The sequence below is a fragment of the Molossus molossus genome, unplaced genomic scaffold (assembly GCF_014108415.1).
Source record: "Molossus molossus isolate mMolMol1 unplaced genomic scaffold, mMolMol1.p scaffold_m16_p_8, whole genome shotgun sequence".
Classification (NCBI taxonomy): Eukaryota; Metazoa; Chordata; class Mammalia; order Chiroptera; family Molossidae; genus Molossus; species Molossus molossus.
Genome location: NW_023425402.1, coordinates 76,324,300 through 76,348,191, shown reverse-complemented (window position 1 = coordinate 76,348,191; position 23,892 = coordinate 76,324,300). Strand labels below are relative to the sequence as shown.

General features: G+C 35.9%; 1 protein-coding gene across 12 annotated transcripts in view; it reads left to right on the top strand.

Annotated features, from left to right (window-relative positions):
- TBC1D32 (TBC1 domain family member 32) overlaps window positions 1-23,892 on the top strand; it is a 191,225-nt gene that overhangs the window by 18,040 nt on the left and 149,293 nt on the right. For 8 of the 12 annotated variants that reach the window (XM_036248320.1, XM_036248330.1, XM_036248322.1 and 5 more), the window contains 7 exons: window positions 9,798-9,975; window positions 10,636-10,704; window positions 12,991-13,116; window positions 20,681-20,759; window positions 20,908-21,011; window positions 21,107-21,168; window positions 21,736-21,880. In XM_036248320.1, the coding sequence (XP_036104213.1) occupies window positions 9,798-9,975; window positions 10,636-10,704; window positions 12,991-13,116; window positions 20,681-20,759; window positions 20,908-21,011; window positions 21,107-21,168; window positions 21,736-21,880 (763 nt within the window). Of the gene's footprint in view, window positions 1-8,652; window positions 8,707-9,797; window positions 9,976-10,635; window positions 10,705-12,990; window positions 13,117-20,680; window positions 20,760-20,907; window positions 21,012-21,106; window positions 21,169-21,735; window positions 21,881-23,892 lie in introns of those variants that run through there. The other 4 variants (XM_036248323.1, XM_036248327.1, XM_036248325.1 and 1 more) reach the window with 4 other exon arrangements.

Sequence of the window (23,892 nt, the reverse complement as noted above, 5' to 3'; positions counted from 1 at the left end):
CTCAAAAGGGTCATGCAGTCTAGTCTGGCAGTAGTTGTGGAGGACTAAAAAAGGTAAATTAGCCATTTATGAGCTAACTTTTTATTTAATTTTAATTCCATAGATCATTTAGATATCAGTGCTGTAAGATACCTCAGAAATCATTTGCTCTAAGTCCCTCATTTTATGGGCCCAAGTAGGCAAATTAAGTGACCTATCCAGAGTGGTACAGCTAGTTGATATTAGAGTCCACGTGAAGCCTGTCTTTCTTTTAGTTACCCTTGGGGGGCACTTTTCAGTGTGTGATGCCCTGAAAGAAGATTTTTCTTTTTACAGTTAACCTGTGTTCCGGACTCCTTAACCCACTATAGATTCCCAAGTGCAAGAACTGTGTGGTGGATGCATGTCTGACCTTCAGCCCTGTATAAACGTTCTAACGTTTATGTACAGGGGTGGGCAAAACTAGGTTTACAAATAATACAAATAAATAATACAATAACTAATAAATAAGTAACACAATAATAAACTCTGTGTTTCGAGTACTCACAACTGTAAACCTACTTTTGTTCATCCCTGTGTATTATTCATTGCTTGCCTGGCTTTCTGGCCTAACAGAAGATGGGAAACAATATAGTTTTTGCTTTTTTCTGGTAGTTAAAAACTACAGCTTTTGACTAAAGATATCATGAGATGGAAAGAAAGCCTTGAATGGAAGCTGAGTGGATTCTACAGACCTTACTGAGCCACTCTTGGTTCTTGAGCCATGGGACAGCATGATAAAGTGCCCAGTTCTCACAAAGTGCAACTTCATACATAGCCGTGGCAGAGGTGAAAGAAGGTTTCAGGTTTCCTTCTCATATTTTAGCTCAGCTACTTGGATATTCCTCATTTTAATTATCTTTCAACCCTTGGCATATGATTGATGATTGAAGGTCTGTTTTTCCCCCATCATGAAATGTGACACAGCAGATGTCTTTGGAGCTATAAAGGACAGGATGGGCAAATAGAGTAGCTTTCTAGTTTCCTTTTAATTCATGCTTATTAGTGTGGCTCTGTTCCTTAGCTTCTAATTCTTAGGGGAGCTAGCATACTAGTGATATCTAATGTTAAAAATTGCCTTTTGAAGCTAGATGACAATGAATTTTAATTCTAATAGAAATTTTACACAACTTTTATGGGCAGTAAATACCTTTTAAATTTAGATCCCACGAATTTATTTTTGGTGATGATTTGGACACTGATATTTGCTTTGTTAATTCTAGTCTTTGGACTTGGATGTATGTGATATCTCTAGGTGTCTTTTGCATCTGGTTTCTCCCCATGCTGGGCCATCATGATTGCCTCCAATGTAATTTGAAGGCAGGTGTTGAAGCTTTGAATATAGCTCACTTTTCCAGTATTAGAAAACTTGGAATATATACCCGAGTCTTTTATTGCCTGCTGTATTTTAAAACATTCAATCTGATTTATTTTTAAAACTTTTATTACTTTGGACAGGACCTCTTCCTCTTTGTACAACTGATTATTTTAATAAATACGTTATTGAACAAAGTGACAGTGTACAGTTACTAATCCATTTAGCAAGTTTAAACCACTGATATATATTAAGTAAAAGTCATAGAAATTAAGATTTCTTATATCTTGACTTGTAGAGAAAACAGGAACTGGAGTTATCTCCATTTTTGGGTGATATAGTAATTCCTGGTAGCCTATTTCTGGCAGTATTATTATTATTATTAAAAAAAGTGTTTTTTTTTTCCTTTGTTGACTTTAGAGAGAGAGGAAGTGAGAGGGAGAGGTAGAAACATCAATTGGCTGCCTGCTGCATGCCTCGCACTGGGGATCGGGTCTACAACCTGGGTATGTGCCCTGAATGGGAATTGAACCGACGACCTCTTGATGCATGGGTCAATACTCAACTGCTGAGCTACACCGGCTAGACTCTGGCAGTATTATTAAATTTATTCTAAATAGAGTACTAAAATTCTTTATTAGTCAGGAACTGAAAGCATTTTAATGCTAAGAACAAAGTTTTACATGCAATTATCTGGAAATTACTTTTTATTTCTTGGTAAGCCACTTAATTTTCTTGTGTTTTAGTTCATTCTTGTGTAAAAATTAATACAATAATAATTACCTCACAAACACTTTAAATATCTAATGAATGTCTGTCTTCTGCTTTGTGAACATGGATGAAAGAAAAATGGAGAATGTTATTTTCTTTCAATATTTTTGTGTGTGGTTCTTCAGAAATTACTTAGGGCTAATTTGGTAACAGTGCATCTATTAACATTTTCACTATAATAATTACAAATTACTTTCCTAAATATTTTTATATTTCTTTTTTTAAATAGAGATTTGCACTTGGATGAATTATTTGTAGGATCTGTCATACATTGCTCATGTATATAAGTAAAAATACTCACTATATAGGTTTTTATTGTTAATTGAGGTGTTTTTTATTTACTACTTCTTAGAGCTTTTTCAAATTTTGACTTCTTGCAGTATAAAGGAATCTTTTCAGTGGTGTCCACATAGTATCCTATATCTCTTTTTCTTTGGCTTTTTAAAAACTGCAATGGCTACAGTTGAGCTCTAGTTCATTGAACTTTTTTAAATTTTTTTATTTATCCTCACCTGAGGACATTTGGACATTTTTCCATCTTTTGCTCAGGTAGAGTAGGAGGGAGAGAGAGGAAGACAGAGAGAGAGAGAGAGAGAGAGAGAGAGAGAGAGAGGGAGAGGAACAGAGAGAGAGAGAGAAACATCGATGTCAAAGGGACACATCGAGTGGTTGCCACCCGCACAACCAACCAGAGCCAGGGACAAACCGCAACCGAGGCACGTGCCCTTAGCAGGAACCGAACCCGGGTCTCTCTGGACCGTAGGCCGACGCTCTAACCGCTGAGCCAAACCAGCTAGGGCTAGTTCATTGAACTTTTGATTGAGGGTATGGCTCTCTAATTTCTTTTTTAAAATTATTATTTTTATCTCATTCTGTGGCCAGTTTGCTGATACTTCTGACAAAGAATTCATGTTGGTGGTTTCAAAAAGGTCTGGACTAAACATGTCTAAAATGAAATTTATAAGTTTTTTATGGATTTTAATTACTTTTTCTCTGAAAATCATTGAGATTTACTTTTTACATTTCTTCATTAAATAATCATATTGTAAGTTTTAAGGGGAAAGGACTTTATGTTATTTATGTGGTATAGCTAACTGCAAAGGAGTCTGGGCAGTGTAGTGTAGTGCTATGCCGAGCTATAATTCAGTTCCTGTGGAAGGAGAGAGCAGCTTTTGGTACATGGCTGTTAATTGCTTCCAGAGCATTGTTATGCTTTCCTATTTCTCTCTGCTCAGAATTTGTAGAGGAGGAAGCTGGGGCCTCCTGGCCCAGTTATCCTGTATGCACTTCACCAATTAGTCTAGTGAGTGTCCTAAGATTCCTTCCTGGTTTCTATATCCCTTTATTTTAAACTTGGATTTTCCCTGGACTCTCTCACCTCTGTAGCAGTTCTCTTGTGTTTGTGTCCACCCTGTTTTGTTCCTAATTTATTTATAGTCACATATTATGACTAAATATGTAAGACTATATTTTAAATTATATATAGAAATTATATATATTTGATAATATATACTTTATATCATTTAAAATATACTTTAAAACCTTTAAACTTTAAAATCTCAGTCTACTGTTTCTATCCAAATCTCCCAGGATGGTTTAATTGCTTTTATGAAAGAGAGTACCTTATCTATCCTTTCTTTGATTTGTGCAGTTACAATGATCCATAAACCAGAAATATAAAAAGGAATGTTTCTGTGCTTATTTTCCTAATTTATTGCCACTACTATAGTGATAAATAATGATTTTTGTATTTTGCTTTATATTTATAAAGAACTTTGAGATATATATTTTGAATTATATCTTGCTATAGACATGTGAAATAGGTCAGCGTGACTGTATTCTTTTAATCTCATTTGTAGTTTAGGAAAATGAGACTTATTTATGATGACAGAGCTTGTAGGTAAAGTAGTCAGGATTCTAATTTAGGTTTTCTGACTCAAAATTTAGTACTTTACTCACTATGTTTTTAAAAATCTTTATTTAAATGTGTGTGAATTTTAGAAATTTAAATGATTCAGGTCACATATTCCTCATTTGTAAAATAAAGGGCTGGACTACCATTTGGCCCTATTTCTAGGGTATTATAGATCACAGTCTGATGTAAATATGGATGCTTGAGATTTTGCACTTAATAAATGGGGAATTTTATTATAAGTTTTTTTTTTTTTTTAGTTTTAGATCCATATTGCTGGGGATCTTAGAAGTTATCCAGTTCAAACTCCTACTAATTTCAGGAATTTCTTCTCTAACATCCCTGACAGGGGGTTCTCTAACTTCTATTGAAAAGACCCTCTGGTAGCTTAACTTGTATTTAGGTCTAAATTGTGATTATAGGTGTCTATAGATATAAAGAATAGGCAGGGCATAAGGGAAGGAAAGAAATAGAAGGAGGTAGAAAAAGAGAGAAATAAAACATGAAAGTATAAAATGGGCTGTGTTTTGGTAATATGATATTAACAGTTTATTTTATTGCTGATTATTGGAATCCATGTTACTGGAACATCAATAGGCAGGGGATAAGGGAAGGAAAAAAATAGAAGGAGGTAGAAAAAGAGAGAAATAAAACATGAGCCCTGGCGGTTTGGCTCAGCGGTTAGAGCGTCCGCCTGCGGTCCGTAGAGACCCGGGTTCGGTTCCCGCTAGGGGCATGTACCTCAGTTGCAGTTTGTCCCCGGCCCTGGTTGGTCGTGCGGGTGGCAGCCACTCGATGTGTCCCTTTCACATCGATGTTTCCCTCTCTCTCTCTTCCTCTCTCTCCCTCCTACTCTGTCTGTACAAAAAATGGAAAAATGTCCTCGGATGAGGATTAAAAAAAACAACAAAACAAACAAACAAAAAATATGAAAGTATAAAATGGGCTGTGTTTTGGTAATATGATATTAACAGTTTACTTTATTGCTGATTATTGGAATCCATGTTACTGGAACATCTTGCCTTAGATTCTGTTAATTTTAATTTACTACCTTGGTCCAGGTAACCAGATGAAAAAAAATCTTTAAAAAACATGCTTTTGGGATTTCCTGTTTTTTTTTTAAAAAAGGTTTTTGAAGATTTTTTAGAGAGAGGAAGGGAAAGAGAGAAACATCCATGTGAGAGATAAACATTTATCAGCTGCCTCCTGTATACCCCCGACTGGGGATTGAACCCACAACCCTGGCATGTGCCCTGACTGGGAATCAAAACGGGACCTCTAAGTCCATGGGACGAGGCTCAATCCACTGACTCACTCTGGCTGGGTGGATTCCCTATTTTTTTTTTTTTTTTTTTAGTTAAATGTATTGGGGTGACATTGATTTAGAGGATCACATAGGTTTCAGGTGTAGATTTCTATGTTACAAGATCTGTATGTTGCACTGTGTACCCATCACCCCAAGTCAAATCATCTTTCATCACCATATATTAGGTCCCCTTTACTTCCCACCCTCCCTACCCTCTTCCTTCTAGCAACCACCACACTGCTGTTTGTGTTCAGTAGTTTCAGTTTTATATTCCACTTGTGAGTGAAATCATATGGCTCTTAGCTTTTTCTCCTGACTTATTTCACTTTAACATAATATTTTCAAGGTCCATTCATGTTGTCGCAAATGGCAGTATTTCAGCTTTTCTTATGGCTGAGTAGTATTTCATAGTATATATATACCACATCTTCTTTATCCAGTCTTCTATTGCAGGACACTGGTTGTCTCCATATCTTGGCCACCATGAATAATGCTGCAGGGAACATAGGGGTGCATATGTCTTTGTGAATACATGTTTTAGAGTTTTTTGTTTATATATCTGGGAGAGGGATTTCTTCTTTTTTTAATCCTCACCAGAGGATATTTTTTCCATTGATTTTTAAATAGAGTGGAAGGGAGGGAGGAAGGGTGAGAGAGAGAGAGACAGAGAGAGACAGAAAAACATCAATATGAGAGAAATACATCCATTGGTTGCCTCCCATACAACCCCAACCCAGGTACATGACCTTGACTGGCAGTCGAACCTGAGACCCCTGGTCCTTGGGCCAATGCTCTAACTGCTGAGCAAAACCAGCCAGGGCTATTCTTAATTTTTGAATAATCACCAGACTGTTTTCCACAGTGGCTGTACCAGTCTACATTCCTGCCAGCAATGAATGAGGGTTGGTTCCCTTTTCTCCACAACCTCTCCAACACTTGTTATTACTTGTCTTATTGATAATAGCCATTCTGATAGGTGTGAGGTAGTATCTCATTGTAGTTTTTATTTGCATTTCCCTAATTGCTAGTGAAGTTGGACATCTTTTCATACATCTGTTGGTTATTCGTATGTCTTCTTGGGAGAGGTGTCTCCTTGGGTTCTCTGCCCATTCACTTATTTTTGCCTTTACTTCCCTTGCCTTTGGGGTCAAGTTAATAAAATGTTCTCTGTGATTAAGGTCCATAAGTTTAGCACCTATGTTTCCTTCTATATAATTTATTGTTTCAGATCTTATATTTATGTCTTTGATCCATTTAGAATTAATTTTTGCGCATGGGGACAAACTGTAGTCTAGTTTCATTCTTTTGTATGTGGCTCTCCAATTTTCCCAGCACCATGTATTGAAGAGGCTTTCTTTCCTCCATTGTGTGTTTCTGGCTCCTTTGTTGAAAATTATCTGCCAACAAATCATCAAACAACAAGTGTTGGCGAGGGTGTGGAGAAAAGGGGACTCTAGTACACTGTTGGTGGGAATGCAGACTGGTGCAGCCACTATGGAAAACAATATGGTGTCACCTCAAAAAATTAAAAATTGAACTCCCATTTGACCCAGTGATCCCACTTCTAGGAATATACCCTAAGAAGCCTGAAACACCAATCAGAAAGAATATATGTACTCCCATCTTTGTAGCAGCACTATTTACAATCGCTAAGATCTGGAAACAGCCCAAGTGCCCATCAGTAGACGAATGGATTAAAAAGCTGTGGTACATATACACAATGGAGTACTACGCAGCGGTAAGAAAGAAAGATCTCTTGTCCTTTGAGACTACATGGAGGGACCTGGAAAGTATCATCCTGAGTGAAACAAGCCAAGCAGAGAAAGACAAATTTCATATGATCTCACTGATTTCTGGAATATAATGAACATAACAGTTTGAGGACAATCCCCTAAGGAGTGGGGAGCTGAGAGAGGGATGAACAACAGAATTTATATGCATATAGGCATGAACAGTGGACATGGACAACAATCGGGGGAAGGGGCGGGGAGGGAAGGGGGAGGGGGGAACCACTGGGGGAAAAAAGGAGAATCATTTGTAACAAAAATTAATCAATAAAAAAAAAAAAAAGAATGAAAAAAAAAATAAATAAATAAAAAATAAAAAAAAATAAAAAAAAGAAAATTATCTGCCTATATACCTGTGGTTTTATATCTGGGCTCTCAATTCTGTTCCATTGACCTGTGTCTCTGTTTTTCTGCCAATGCCATGCTTTTTTGATTATCATAGCTCTGTAGTATAATGTGAAGTCAGGTAGTGTAATATCTCTACCTTCATTCACTTTTCTCAGGATTGCTTTTGCTCTTCTGGGTCTTTTGTGGTTCCACACAAATCTGATGATTTTTTTGTTCTATTTTTTACAAAAATGACATTGATGGGGATTGCATTGAATCTGTATATTGCTTTGGGTAATATGGACATTTTAATTATGTTGATTCTTCCAGTCCATGAACACAGGATATTTTTCCATTTTGTTGTGTTATTTTTAATCTCTTTTAAGAGTACTTTGTAGTTTTCAGTATATAGGTGTTTCATGTCCTTTGTTAAGTTTATTACAAGGTATTTTATTTATTCTTTTGGTTGCAATTGCAAAAGGAATTTTTTTTTTTTATTTCATTTTCTGTAGTTTTGTTGTTAGTATATAGGCAGTGGATTTTTGTACATTGATTTTGTATTTTGCAACTTTACTGTATTCGGTTATTATTTCTAATAGTTTTTTTGGTGGAGTCTTTAGGGTTTTCTATGTACAGAATCATGTCATCTGCAAAAAAGTGACACTTATACGTCTTCCTTCCCAATTTGGGTGCGTTTTATTTCTTTCTCTTGCCTTATTGTTCTGGCTAGGACTTCCAGAGCTATGTTGAATAAGAGTGGTGAGAGTGGGCATCCTTTTCTTGTTCCTGATTTAGAGGAAAAGCTTTCAGTTTTTCACCTTTGAGGATAATATTGGCTGAGGGTTTTTCATATATGGCCTTTTTTATGTTGAGGTCCTTTCTTGTATTCCTGTTTTAATCATAAATGGGTGTTGTATCTTATCAAATGCTTTTTCTGCATCTATTGTTAAGATAATATGATTTTTATCCTTTCTTTTATTAATATGGTTTATTACATTGATTGATATCATATGTTGAACCATCCTTGTGCCTCTGAAATGAACCCCACTTGATTGTGATGTATGATTTTTTTTTTTTTTTGATGCATTGTTGTATTCGTTTTGCTAGTATTTTGTATAGGATTTTTGCATCTGTGTTCCAGAAATATTTGTCTGTAGTTTTCTTTTCTTTTGTGTTATCCTTGCCAGGTTTTGGTACTGGGATTATGTTGTCCTCATAAAATGTGTTAGGAGGTATTTCTTCTTCAATTTTTAAGAAGAGTTTGAGAAAGGTAGGTTTTAAATCTTCTTTAAATGTTTGGTAGAATTCACTGATGAAGTCATCTAGTCCTGAGCTTTTAATTTTTGGTATTGGCTGGTCTCCTCTGTCTAATCATGTATGTATTAAATTGGCCATTCTCTAGCAGTTTTCTCTGAAGAGGTGTTTCTACTATTTTCTAATAGGTGGTGCTGAATTACAAGGTTTTTACCTCTGTGACTCCAGAGATGACCTCCATGGCTTTGTTAGACAGTACAGCTATGCTGCTTTGGGGTGGGGTGGTTTGTTTTGCCCGCACCATAATGGTGACTCCAGACCTCTGTGGGGTTTCCACCCTACTCGCCCCAGCTGGATCAATCACAGAGGATACAGCAATTCTGCTGCAATATATCTTGGCTTACAGATAATGTCGGGGCTCCTTGACCCTACATCAGGAGACGAATTTTGGGAGTCCAAGGGGTGGTGGGACTTTGTGGCTCATTTCTTTGTTTGGAGCACTGACTGACCAATGTCAGACAGCTGCAACAGAGCCCCTGCACTGTGTCCTTGCCCCAGCCTCTCGCTGGCTCAGCCGCAATTTGTGCCAGTCGCCCTGCTGGAACGCCCACCAAGATTCTCTTTTCCTCCCATCTGAAGGAGGCGCCTACTACCAGCCGCTTCCTTTGGTCTGTGGGCCTAGCCTGCTGTCAGTTCCCAGCTGCAGGGTTGCAGCCATGGCGGACCGAGCTCTCCCTGTTTATTCCCAATTGCCAACCTTTAGATGCTTCAGTGTGAAGGTCTCTAAGACGTGTCTCTGTATTGAGCAGGGAATCCTTTGTTGAGTTATAGTTGATATCATAGTTCAAGTTTCAGGAGGAGAGGCCACTGGGATCCCTCATGTTGCCATTCCACTCATGTCCTGGAATCCTTATTAATTTTTATTGCTGTCATGTGAATTCTGTTGTGTCATTTGTTCTTTAAGAAAAAAGGACTCAGATTTTTTTTTTTCTCTTTAGAATTATATTCTTAAAGGGATTTTACAGAATAATAGTCGGGTAGTTTTACTTGAATGTTTTAATTTGTGCTATTAGTCTTTCTCTTACTGAGACTGCTTTGAATTTAAAGATACAAAGATATGATGCACTCCCTGAAGAACATCATGATGGTAGTGGTGGAATCTATGATTAACAAGTTTGAAGAAGATGAGACGCGAAGTCAAGAGAGGCAGAAAAAAATCCAAAAGGAGAAAAGCAGTAGTTACTGCACAGACAATTGCTCTGATAGTGATTCGTCATTCAATCAGGTGTGCTGTTTACTTTTGTATTTATGTCTTGAAATAGTGTTTAATAAACACTAGCATCAATGCATTCTTTATCAGTCTGATTATTTTTCTGCTTTTTAAGATTTAAGTTTTAAGATTCAGAAGAAAAATAAAATAACCTAATATTAAAGATTTAGTCCATGAAATAACATCTTCTAAAATTATATGTTCAGTGAGTGATTACATTATATCTGAGGCATGGGAAAAGGCTAAGGAGAGTACAGGAAAGAAAAGGAACAAAAGCCCAAGCAGCATCATAGTTATGCCAAGGGTACTATTAGTGCCTTCTTGTTTATGTTGTTCTGTCTCTCAGCGTTATTCATCTTACATTTCTGGGTACAGAACATTTTGGCTTTATGTCTTTTGAATCTTATAATGTTCTACATATTGCAGTTGCTCAGCAAATAATAATAGTATTCATGTACACGAAGGTACATTGTTCTGGGATATTCAGCTCTCATTTAAATGCCTTGGGAACCAAAAATTCTGTGTTTGCTGCCAAATCAAAATAGATCATCCCCTTCTCGTTTCGAATGCTTTTTTGAAAAAAATATTTTGCTTGGAATTATATTTAAAAATTATTTATAGCAGTACTTCTGAAAGTCTACTAAGTAAATGAATGTTCTGTCAACTGTGTTACAGAGTTACAAATTTTGTCAAGGGAAATTACAATCGATTTTAGACCAGTTGGATCCAGGGCAACCTAAAGAGGTAAGTTTAAAGGATAGTTGTCAAGTTCATATATATGATTATAATTAGAAGCAGCTGGGCTGTTTATTTTGAAGACAGTCTTTATTATTATATGGCAATGCTAGACTGATAGGCCTGCTAGACTTCTCAGTCTTTAAATGAAAGATCAGAGTAAGGGAGGCTGTCCATAGAGAATAGTCATAGTTTGTAAGAGGAAATTTTTATTTCTAGCTTCAATTTTGAATGGATGAAGTTATGAGCAGTTTTCTCTCAAACTGTTTCTTTACTTTTGCTTTGTATGTGATATTATAGTGATTTCTTTGAAGAAAAAAATTCATTTCATGTTCTTGCTACTTGTAGAAAATGTGAGCAACTTTGACAACTACTCATTTATTAGAAAAAGGATTTTGAAGAAGCAATTCTATTGATTGTATCTGTTTATATTTTAAAAGTTTATATAAATTATTGTTTATGAAGTATTATTTCATTTGAAAGTCAGGCTGAAATAGAAAATATGATAGGATTTTGAAGTACCCAAGACTCTTGTGTATACCTTGCCATTGGTCTCCATGAATGAATAGTTATGATTTACTCCCACTGACTTTCTAAAAAATCACAGAAGAATAATTTTATTCTCTCTCAGCATTTCGCATTCTAATTTATATTTTTAGGTTCTCAGTAAATACTATATTTCAAAAGATATTAAAATGGGATTTGAATTTTATATGATAACAATCTCATTGTGTTTAGTTTAAGTGATTATTTGAAAAATCTATACTTGTTCAGAAATCTTATTGTAGTTTTGCAGGTAGGAAATTCTGTTTTTGAATTTTTATTGATTTTATAGAGAGAGGAAGGGACAGGGAAGAGAGAGAGAAAAAAATTTATGTGAGAGAGAAACATTGATGGGCTTCCTCCCGTATGGGCCCTGACTGGGGATGGAACCTGCAACCTGGCTATGTGCCCTGACGGAAATCATTGACCCTTCAGTGCATGGGACGATGCTCCAACCAACTGAGCCACACCAGGCAGGGCACAAGGAAGAAATTCTGTTTTCTTTTTTGAGCTTGGACTGATTTTATTTATTTTTTTAACTAATTAATTTATTTTTGTTACACGTTTCCTCCTTTTCACCCACTGATTCCTCTCTTCCCCTCCCTCCCCACCCTGTCCCCACCTTTGTTGTCCATGTCCATTATTCATACATACATGCATATAAGTTCTGTGATTTATCTCTTCCCCCTTCACCCCCTCTTTAGGGGATTGTCAGTCTGTACCCCACTAAGGAAGAAATTCTTAATGGGATTTGTCCTAAAATTTAACTGAAAAGGAGAAATGTTTTAAAAAACTATTCATAGTCCCCCTAAACCTTATCACAGATAAAGTTGTATTGAGGTGTTATTTCATATGAATACATAGACATTTAAAAAATACATGTGTATTCTGTCTTTTTCATCTAAAACTTGACACCCTGATTCAGATAATCTGGTTTCCTGAAGTCTCAACTCTAGTCTCTGACTCCTCACCTTTTTTTTTTTTTTAAAAATCTCCAGGCATTAGTTATTTTAGCTGGGAAACACCCAGGTTTTGAGGGACAGGTTGGAATCAGTATGTTATTATAACTTGCTAGATGAAGAGTGAGCAGGGGAGATGCTTTGTGCCATTCATAATTGGAGTAGAGCTATTATGCTCCTCTGCTGTCCCTTGGGTCACACTCTTTTGAGTGAATTCTGATTGAATTTTGAGAAAAATGATTAAGAAGTAAGCTTTCTGTAAAAATATAGAAATTCAATTTTGTATCATGCTGCTGAATGACTTTTCCTACCTCAGTGGTTAGAAGGTCATAAAATCTGGTGTAGCAACAAAAATAAGTATAGATTGTTTTGGGAGAATTTCAAAAATCCTGGAATGGGCACACTTCACCATTAAAGCCCTCAAACCGTTGGGCCACCTGCTCACCTGGGGAAAGCCTGTGGCACCAGGACATTGGAAAACCTAGCCCTGGTGATTCCGTTCAGCCACCATCCTTCCTCCTCCTCCACCTAGGAGGTTCCAGGTCACATGTCTAACACACTTAGTATTTTTATTTTGCTTTGCATAAAATAACCTATTTTACTCTCTGTTTAAAAGCACCTAGTTTTAAAAATGAGTTCTTAAGAATTGTTTTATAATAGGACATCAGATTCTCTTCAACAGCATCTATAAAACAATTATCCAGATTTTTTCTTTCAATGTTCGTTGAATATTTGGAGAATTGGTCTTATTCTAGCAGCTGAATATTAATAAAATTTTTTTCAAAAATTATAGGTGAGATATGAAGCCTTGCACATGTTATGTTCAGCTCCGCCATCTGATGTACTGAACTGTGAAAATTGGACCACTCTGTGTGAAAAACTGACAGTGTCTCTTTCAGATCCTGATCCTGTGTTTAGTGTAAGGAAATGCTTATAGAAATGTTAAAAATAATTTGTTTTCCCTACCAGAAGCAAGTGGAATATGATTATTATTATTTTTTTTTGATGATTTTATTCTTTTATTTTTATTTTTATTTTTTTATTTTTATTTTTTTTTTTATTATGAATTTTTATTTATTTTTTTGTTACAGATATTTTACCTTTTTACCCCATTGGCACCCCCCACCCCACCCCCTCCACCCTGTCCCCGGCTTAGTTGTCCATGTCCATTGGTCATGCATACATGCATATAAGTTCTGTGGTTTATCTCTTCCCACCCCCCCACCCCCCATCCCCTCTTCTGAGGGATGTCAGTCTGTGCCCTACTTCCATGTGTCTGGGTCTACTATATTCCTCAGACTGTTATGTTCATTATATTCCGTATATAAGTGAGATCATGTGGTATTTGTCTTTTTCTGCTTGGCTTCTTTCACTTAGGATAATACTTTCCAGGTCCCTCCATGTCGTCTCAAAGGATAAGAGATCTTTCTTTCTTACCGCTGCATAGTACTCCATTGTGTATATGTACCACAGCTTTTTGATCCATTCGTCTACTGGTGGACACTTGGGCTGTTTCCAGATCTTAGCTATTGTAAATAGTGCTGCTATGAACATGGGGGTACATATATTCTTCCTGATTGGTGTTTCAGGCTTCTTAGGGTATATTCCCAGCAGTGGGATCACTGGGTCAAATGGAAGTTCAATTTTTAATTTTTTGAGGTAGCACCATATTGTTTTCCATAGCGGCTGCACCAGTCTGCATTCCCACCAGCAGTGTATTAGAGTTCCCTTTTCTCCACACCCTCGCCAACACTTGTTGTTTGATGATTTGTTGATGGCGGCCATTCTGACAGGTGTGAGGTGATACCTCATTGTTGTTTTAATTTGCATCTCTCGGATGATTAGTGATGTTGAGCATTTCTTCATATGTCTCTTGGCCATTTGTATGTCCTGTTTGGAGAGGTGTCTATTCAGCTCCTCTGCCCATTTTTTAATTGGGTTCTTTGTCTTCCTTTTGTGGAGTTGTGTGAGCTCTCTGTATATATTGGAAATTAACCCCTTATCTGATACATCATTGGCAATGATGTTCTCCCATACAGTGGGTTGCCTTTCCATTTTGATGATCGTTTCTTTTGCTGTGCAGAAGCTTTTTAGTTTGATGTAGTCCCATGTGTTCATTTTCTCCTTTATTTCTGTTGCCTTAGGTGATGTATCAGTGAAAATTCTGCTCCGTATGATGTCCGAAATTTTGTTGCCTACATTTTCTTCTAGAATTTTTATGGATTCACGGGTCACATTTAAGTCTTTTATCCATTTTGAGTTTATTTTTGTGTATGGTGTAAGTTGATGGTCGAGTTTCATTTTTTTGCATGTAGCTGTCCAATTTTCCCAACACCATTTATTAAAGAGGCTGTCTTTACTCCACTGTATGCTCTTGCCACCTTTGTCAAATATTAATTGAGCGTATTGCCTTGGGTCCATTTCTGGGTTTTCAGTTCTGTTCCACTGGTCTATATGCCTGTTCTTGTGCCAGTACCAGGCTGTTTTGGTTACAGTCGCTTTGTAGTATAACCTGATATCTGGTAATGTGATCCCTCCAACTTTGTTCTTCTTTTTCAAGATTGCTGTGGCTATTCGGGGTCTTTTTTGGTTCCATATGAACTTTTGAAGTATTTGTTCTAGTTCTATGAAATATGTCGTTGGTATTTTGATGGGGATTGCATTGAATCTATAGATTGCTTTGGGTAGTATGGACATTTTAATTATGTTAATTCTTCCAATCCATGAACAGGGTATGTTCTTCCACTTTTTTATATCTTCCTCTATTTCTTTTTTCAATGACCTGTAGTTTTCTGCAAATAGGTCCTTTACTTCTTTGGTTAAGTTTATTCCTAGGTATCGTAATTTTTTTGGAGCGATGGTAAATGGGATTGTTTTTTCAGTTTCTCTTTCTGTGAGTTCATCATTGATGTACAAGAATGCCGTCGATTTCTTGACGTTAATTTTGTATCCTGCTACTTTGCCAAATTCATTTATTAAGTCTAATAGATTTTTGATGGAGTCTTTAGGGTTTTCTATGTACAATATCATGTCATCTGCAAATAATGACAGTTTCACTTCCTCCTTTCCAATTTGGATCCCTTTTATTTTTTCTTCATGTCTGATTGCTGTGGCTAAGACTTCCAGTACAATGTTAAACAAGAGTGGCGAAAGTGGACATCCCTGTCTTGTTCCTGTTCTTAATGGAAATGTTTTTAGTTTCTGTCCATTGAGTATGATGTTGGCTGTAGGTCTTTCATATATGGCCTTTATTATGTCGAGATATGATCCCTCTATTCCTACATTGCTGAGCGTTTTTATCAGAAATGGATGCTGGATTTTGTCGAATGCTTTTTCAGCATCTATTGATATGATCATGTGGTTTTTATTCTTCATTTTGTTTATGTGGTGTATCACGTTTATTGATTTGCGAATATTGTACCAGCCTTGCATCCCTGGAATGAATCCCACTTGGTCATGGTGAATAATTTTTTTGATGTATTTCTGGATCCGATTTGCTAGTATTTTGTTCAGGATTTTGGCATCTATGTTCATCAGGGATATTGGCCTGTAGTTTTCTTTCTTCGTAGTGTCTTTTTCTGGTTTTGGAATTAGAATTATGCTGGCCTCATAGAACGTGTTTGGAAGTCTTCCTTCTTCTTGAATTTTTTGAAATAGTTTGAGGAGAATGGGTGTTAGTTCTTTTTTGAATGTTCGGTAAAACTCCCCCGTGAAACCATTTGGGCCTGGGCTTTTGTTTGCTGGGAGAGTCTTGATTACCTCTTCAATTTCCTTAGTTGTTATTGGTCTGTTCAAGTTTTCTATCTCTTCCGGGAATAGTTTTGGGAGACTGTGTGTTTCTAGAAATTTGTCCATTTCGCTGAGATTGTCGAATTTGTTGCCATATAGTTGTTCATAGTAGTTGTTAACGATCTTTTGTATTTCCGTGGTGTTGGTTGTTACTTCTCCTCTTTCATTTCTGATTTTGTGTATTTGGGTTCTCTCTCTTTGTTTCTTGGTGAGTCTAGCTAAGGGTCCATCAATCTTGTTTATCTTTTCGAAAAACCAGCTCTTTGTTTCATTGATCCTTTGAATTGTTTTTTTGGTCTCTATGTCATTTATTTCTGCTCTGATCTTTACTATTTCCTTCCTTCTACTTGCTCTGGGGTTTTCTTTTTGTTTGCTTTCTAATTCTTTAAGTTGTGAGGTTAGACAGTCAATTAGAAATTTTTCTTGTTTTTTGAGGTAGGCCTGTAGTGCTATGAACTTCCCTCTCAGAACTGCTTTCGCTGCATCCCATAGATTTTGTGTTGTTGTGTGTTCATTTTCATTGGTTTCCAGGAAGTTTTTGATTTCTTCCTTGATCTCCTCGGTGACCCATTCATTGTTTAATAACATGCTATTTAGCCTCCATGTGTTGAAATGTCTTTGCATGTTCTTGTTGCAGTTGATTTCTAGTTTCATGCTATTGTGATCTGAGAAGATGCTTGATATGATTTCAATCTTCTTGAACTTGTAGAGATTTAGTTTGTGTCCTATCATGTGGTCTATCTTTGAGAATGTCCCATGTGCACTTGAGAAGAATGTGTATTCTGTAGTTTTGGGGTGTAATTCTCTGTAGATATCTATTAAATCCATTTGGTCTAGTGCTTCATTTAGAGTCTCTGTTTCCTTGCTAATTTTTTGCCTAGAGGATCTATCCAGTGCTGTCAACGGGGTGTTGAAGTCCCCAGCTATGATTGTATTGTTGTCGATTTCTCCTTGGAAGTCCTCCAGAAGATTTTTAATATATTTTGGTGCTCCTATATTGGGTGCATATATGTTTATCAAGGTTATATCTTCCTGTTGGATAGATCCTTTCAATATTATGTAGTGGCCGTCTTTGTCTCTAGTTATGGTCTTCATTTTGAAATCTATTTTATCAGATATGAGAATTGCTACCCCAGCTTTTTTTTGCTTTCCATTTGCTTGGAAAATTTTTTTCCATCCCTTCACTTTCAACCTATGTGAGTCTTTTGTTGAGAGATGGGTCTCTTGTAAACAACATATAGATGAGTCATGCTTTCTTATCCAATCAGCTACTCTGTGTCTCTTTATGGGAGCATTCAGTCCATTTACGTTTAAGGTGATTATTGATATGTACTTATTTATTGCCATTTTTGTTTAGTGTGGTTCTATTTTTGTTCCCATTTCTACTGCTAATTACAGCAGTCCTTTTAACATTTCTTGCAGTGCTGGTTTGGTGCTAATGTATTCCCTTAGCTTTTTTTTGTCTGGGAAGCTCTTTATTTGATCTTCTATTTTGAATGATAGCCTTGCTGGGTAGAGTAGTCTTGGATTCAGATTCTTGTTTTTCATGACTTTGATTACTTCATGCCATTCCCTTCTGGCCTGTAGTGTTTCTTGTGAGAAGTCAGCTGAGAGCCTTATGGGGTTCCCTTTGTAGGTAACCTGTTGCTTATCTCTTGCTGCTTTTAGGATTCTCTCTTTGTCTTTAATTTGTGGCATTTTAATTACTATGTGTCTTGGTGTGGGCCTGTTTGGGTTCTTCTTACTTGGGACTCTCTGTGCTTCTTGAACTTGAATGCCTTCTTCCTTCACCAAATTAGGGAAGTTTTCTCTCACTATTTTTTTGAATATATTCTCTATCCCTTGCTCCTTTTCTTCTTCTTCGGGGACTCCTATGATGCGAATATTATTACGTTTCCAGTTGTCCCATAGTTCTCTTAAGCTGTCTTCCTGTTTTTTAATAGTTTTTTCCTTTTGTTTTTCTGATTGGTTGATTTTTTCTACCCTGTCTTCTAATTCGCTGATCCGGTCCTCAGCTTCCCCTACTCTGCTTTTTAAACCTTCCAATGTGTTTTTCATTTCGGATATGTCATTTTTTATCTCTTCTTGTTGGTTTTTAATTTCCATTTGGCTTATTTTCAGTGTCTCTATGTCCTTACTCATGCTGTTCAGCTTCCTCAAGATCATGGCTCTGAATTCTAGCTCTGTTAACATGCCTAATTGCTCCACATTGATCTCATCTTCGGTGGAGGTGGTTTGCTCTTTCATTTGGCTTCTGTTTCTGTGTTTCACCATTTTAGCTATCACTCTGGGCTTTGGAGCCTGTCAAGTTCTCCCTGTGGGTGTTGGTGTTCTGCTGTTTGTGGCTCCCTCTCCTGTGTTTAGATGAGCGAGGGAGGACCCGCGTTGAACACCACTGTCAAGTCTTACTTTCCTGGTTAAAGCTGCCAGCCCGGGAAACGTACTGTTATCCTCTAGCTTTTTGCCTGGAAGCTAGCAGTCTAGGTTAATTGATGAGTTTTGGGTTGTCAGTTGATTGAAAAACTCCCTCTGGTGCTCACCCAAGGGGCTTTCAGGAGGGTGGGGCAGATGCTGGTTGTTAGTGAGCCTCAATTAACACTTCAATGGCCCACAGGGTGGGGTTGGATCTCCGAGGGAGGGGCTGCTGCCTCTCTCAGAGCCCTGGGAAGAAGCAATGTGGCCACCGTCCTGAGTGGCTGCACTCAGCCAAAGCTCCGAGAGCCCTCCAAACCCCGAGTGTCCCGACACAGTTCCAGTCCAGTCTGCCCTCCCTCTGCCGGAGCCCAAGGTGAGTGGCTGTGGCTGTTTTAGCCTCAGTCCCGGCTGCGCTGTGGGGCCGCCTGGGAGTGTAACCCGCGGGCGCCGCTTATAGCTAAGGCCGCTGCCGAGCTGCCGACCTTGGGCTCCCAGCCCCGTCTCGCGCCTTCGCAAGCCTACCGGGATGGAGTCAGTGTCCCTCGTTGTATGGTCCTCGCAAGCTGCTTTTCTGTTGGTTTTTCCCGTCGATTTGTCTGTGTTATAGTTGTAATTCCAGTTTGGTTCTGGGAGACGGTCTGTGTAGCTCCATTCACTCCGCCGCCATTTTTCGGTCTCTGATTATTTTTTTTTAACAATAGCTCAAATGTTCATGAAATTTCAGTTCTAGCTTTTGAATTGTCAAGAGTTTTTGAAAGGAATTAACTATTTCATGATTAGAATCAAAGTATGGTCAATATCACATTTCATTGACAAATTATAGTATGCTGTGTTACCTTGTGCATTTTGTTTTATCTTGTAAAGGGATATCTAAATACGTGTCATTATGTTTGAATTAAGAAAACTATTTCAAAAGTGTTTTTGAAAGAATTCATGATGTATGAAAATTTGAACTAAAATGATTAATTGGAATTTATTCCAAAGGATTCACAAGAATTACCCTTATGCATTTAAGTGTTTATTTAGAGATTGCTTAACTGATTGAAAAGAGAAGCTAGTAAAGTATAAAGCTAAGAGTTAGAATATAATTGAAGTGAATTACAATGTAAATATAGAAAATTCCCCAAATTCTAAAATTATGAAGTGCAGAGAGATGATTGTAAAAAAATGATTTGTATTTAAGTTCTAAAGAACACTTAGTGTATGATTAAAAGTAAGATGATATTAAAAAGAACAGTAATTCTTGGTAATATTTATGATTTGAATTAAAAAAAGCAATCCTGCCTATATCCTAGCGTTACATTTAAATACAAATTAGGTCTTTCTTTTAGAGAGTCTTTTTCTTCATAATTGAGATGTCAGTGAAGAAAAAGTCAGCTTTAAAATTGATACAGGTATAACTGACTGAAGCCTATAGTGTTTGAAAACAATGACATATATTGCAACTATAAAAATATACATCCCAAAGAATTTAATATCCTGTGTTCAGCAGGAATCTTTTGGAATTATTAGAAAATATTTTAGTCATTTGGGTTACCATTTTTGTAAGTGTTTTATTCTAATATTTGATATAGGCAAGGTTATTAGTTTTTCCCCTGAGTAGAACATCTGAGCAATTTTGTATTTTTATTTAGTGGGAAGTTGAATTTCACTATTAATCTCATCTCAGTATTAAAGTTAGTATAATTGAAATGATGGTAAAAGCTATCATTTTTAAGTACCTACTAGTGCCAGGTACTGTTCTAAATATACCTATTATCTCATTTAATTAATTTACCTTGTGATAGTTTTTATTTTAAGTTTCAGTAATATAAAGTTCTGAAAATATATTAATACATAATAAGTTTTATTGGAAATAGGCAAGATAATTGGAATCCTACATATCTAATTACTGAGACTACCCATGTACGCAATTAAATAAAAGGCAACAAATGTTGGACTCAGAAAGGAGTGGGGTTTTGTGTGTGTGTGTGTATGTTTAGTAATCGTACTGTTTCTTTAACACCATTACATTGTACCTTCCTATATCAAACCTCATCACCTACCCCATGTCTGTATTACCACTACCAGATTTTACAACAATATGCTGCGTCTTAGATTTACTATTAGTTTTACATTTTTGCTGAGTAACACAAGAATGTGTCCTTTTTAATAGGCATATTCCTACACAAGCTTCTGAATGATTTACTTTCTAAGTTTTTTACTGTGTGGAAAATGATTCATCTCTATTCTATTTTTGTAAGAATTTTGCATGCAAATCTTTTGCTTTATTTCCATAGGACCGGATTTTGAAATTCTATGCACAGACATTTACACTTTCACCGTTACATATGACCAAGGAAATTTATACAAGCTTAGGTATGTTTGTTACATCATTTTAAAAATGTTTTTTCTTTTATTTTCATTTAATAAAAATGGATCAGAATAACATTTTCTTTTTTCCCCAGAAAGCACTATAATTCAGTGTTATACTAGTCATATATATATTTTTACTTTTTCTTTTCAGCTAAATATTTGGAGTTATACTTTCTTTCCAGAGAAAATCATATTCCTACAGTTTCAACTGGAATAGATGTAACTAATCCTAATGTGATCCGCTTACTTAAAAAGGTATTCATTTGTTATAATATGTTTTCATTTTTATTGAAATAGTTTTATATTTAAGAATTCTAATTTTTTGAGAACTGTCATACACTGCTTTATAGGTTTGCCTTCTAAATGAGTATCAGAAAGAGGCTCCATCTTTCTGGATTCGTCACCCTGAGAAGTAAGTCCTCTAATTTATGTCAACATAAAATATAGGAGTGTTACTGTCTAACATATATTTCAAAGAGAAAGAGTAGAGAGTGTCTTAATTGATCTACATGATTGGGAAGGGATTAATACAATTTTATTTTTTAGCTTTTTATGTTTTGTACTCAGCTTTGTGAATGGCTCTATGCAGGTATTATTTTATATCGTTTACTACCACGAGGTAAAAAGAGGTTGTTGTAGCTTCTGGTTCTTTCATTATTGGTCTCTACTACTTTGGATAAGTTCCTTAAGTGTTCTTTAAATTTTTCCATTTCGTTCTCAATTTTTTGTAAGGCTGTAAGAGCAACTGTGAGTCTTGAAAAGTTACATTTAGAGAGAGAGTGTTGAAATAGAAAGAATGTAAGTTTATAAAGAAAAAAGCTATTTACTGAAATATGAAAAAAGTTGTTTTGAAAGGTTACTTAACACTATCATTTCATAAATATAAAATGTATCACCAGTATCACCAGTTATATATATATATATATATACACACACACACACACAAAATAACATATTGTTTTATTTTCTAAACTTTAAGGTATATGGAAGAAATTGTGGAGAGTACTTTGTCCTTATTATCAGTTAAACATGATCAAAGTCATCTTGTCTCACAAAAGGTTTTGCATCCCATCTACTTTCTTGTATTGGTTGATACCAAGGCTGTGTGGTTTAAAAAGTGGATGGTAAGATGAAATAAGTTTTTATACCTTTCAGTGCATAGCTATATTTTAAAGAATAGCTAATGTTTGAGTGTTTGCTGTGTACTGAGTTATCACTTTTATAAGTGTTAATTTATTTAATTTTTATAACAATGTATGACATAGGTATTATTCCATCTTACTCATGCAGCAACTGAGGAATAGAGAAGTTAAATGACTTGTTCAAGATTGTTTATCTAGTAAAGATCATTTATCTAGTAAGCATCAAAGCCAGAATAGGGTTTTAAATGGTAATTTATTTGAATTTATTAATCTGACAGACCTACCCCAAATCTGGTCATTTTTAATTTAATAGCTTCAAAATTTTAAAGCAGGTGTGGTAGAAGATAGGGGTTGAATGCTCATTTTTCTCTGATTTAGGTAATATGTCTGAAATTATTCCTTGATTTGTCTCTTCCTGAACCAGCAGTTTGGGAAATGTGTTTAAAGCCTGAATGCTGATGATTTCCTATGGAGCTCACCACTGTCCTCAAACAAACTAATGTTAAGAGTAAATAAATCCTTATACTGTTACCTCCCTCATCTGCTGTTGATTAAGAGTGGTCTGTGTCTGGCATAGCAGCAGCAGTGTTGGCCTATGTTCTCATATCATTGTCCCTTTCCACCTGTCTACTGAGTATTATATATTTGTGGGGAAGGAGGAGGCTGGGCCCAGGACTTGCCATGCAAAACAGCAACATGTTCATTTATTGCTCAGAACAATTTGGACATTATCTAGCTGATGGCTTTTCTCCCCTTTGTGTTATCTAAACTGTATAATAATATCCGATTAACCAAAACACAGTTCTGTCCGGTGTTTAGCCCTTAACTGGCCAATCTAGTGTGTGTTAAATGTTTGCTCAATCTAATTAACTTAACCCTTTGTTTTTCACAAGTCTGACCTTTCCTTAAATTCTGTGATTATCAAATTACAGCATTATTGTAGAAAATATGCAAAATATATGAAAGCACAAATAATATTAAATTTCTCTAAATAATCTATAATAAGAATAACAACTATTAAGATATATATACATATATATACATATGTGTGTGTGTATATATATGTATATATGGTTGTTATACATACTTTTAAATTTATGTGTTTAGGTCTTTTTTTTTTAACAAAAATCAAGTTCTACTAACTTTATAATTATTTTTAACTTAACATTTTTATTGTCAGTACTCGATTCTTAAGAGAATAGGGAAGATCACAGGAACTAACCAATGGAAAGTTACTAAAATTACTAAAAATCAGCTCTCTTTGTTCTTGTATTGATAAAAATTCATCAAATTCTTCTATAACCTCTAAGACAGAGGTTAGAAAATGTTCATATAAAGGGCCAGACAGTAAATATTTTTGGCTCTGTGAGCTGCACTGTCTCTGTTGCAACCGCTCAACTCTGTTTTGGCCCCAAGTATCTGTAGATAATATATAAATGAATAGACATGACTGTGTGCCATTAAAACTTAATTACCAAGTTGGTGCAGCTGAATTTGGCCTGAGAACTATAGCTTGGTTACTGTGGTCTGTCTGAGTGAAGTACTATGAAGATTTTTTTTTCCAGAACATGGTCAATAGTCTAATTGTAGGCCAACATATTTCCCTTATTAAATCTGAAAAGGGTTAATGGTTTTGAAAACGTTTAAAGCTCTGACAGTTAAAACACATAGGATTTGATTAACCCTCAGTTACTAAAACCCCATTCAATTAAACTCTATTCTCCAGAATTCTGATAGGTTTTACTGAATAGTATTCTGTTTACTAATTTTTATTCTCAAGTAAAATGAAGAAACTACATTGAACACCAATGTAGTTTCTACTATAAGTTAGGTAAATAATATTTTTGTGTATTTTCCCCTTGCTTTGTGTAATGCATAACAAGCATGTTTTAATCACATCTATATTTAGCTCTAAGGAGAGAATTACAGATCTTTTGGCACTTTCATCTTTTAAAAAATATGATTGGCAGAGCATGTCCCTTCAGAGCATTTTA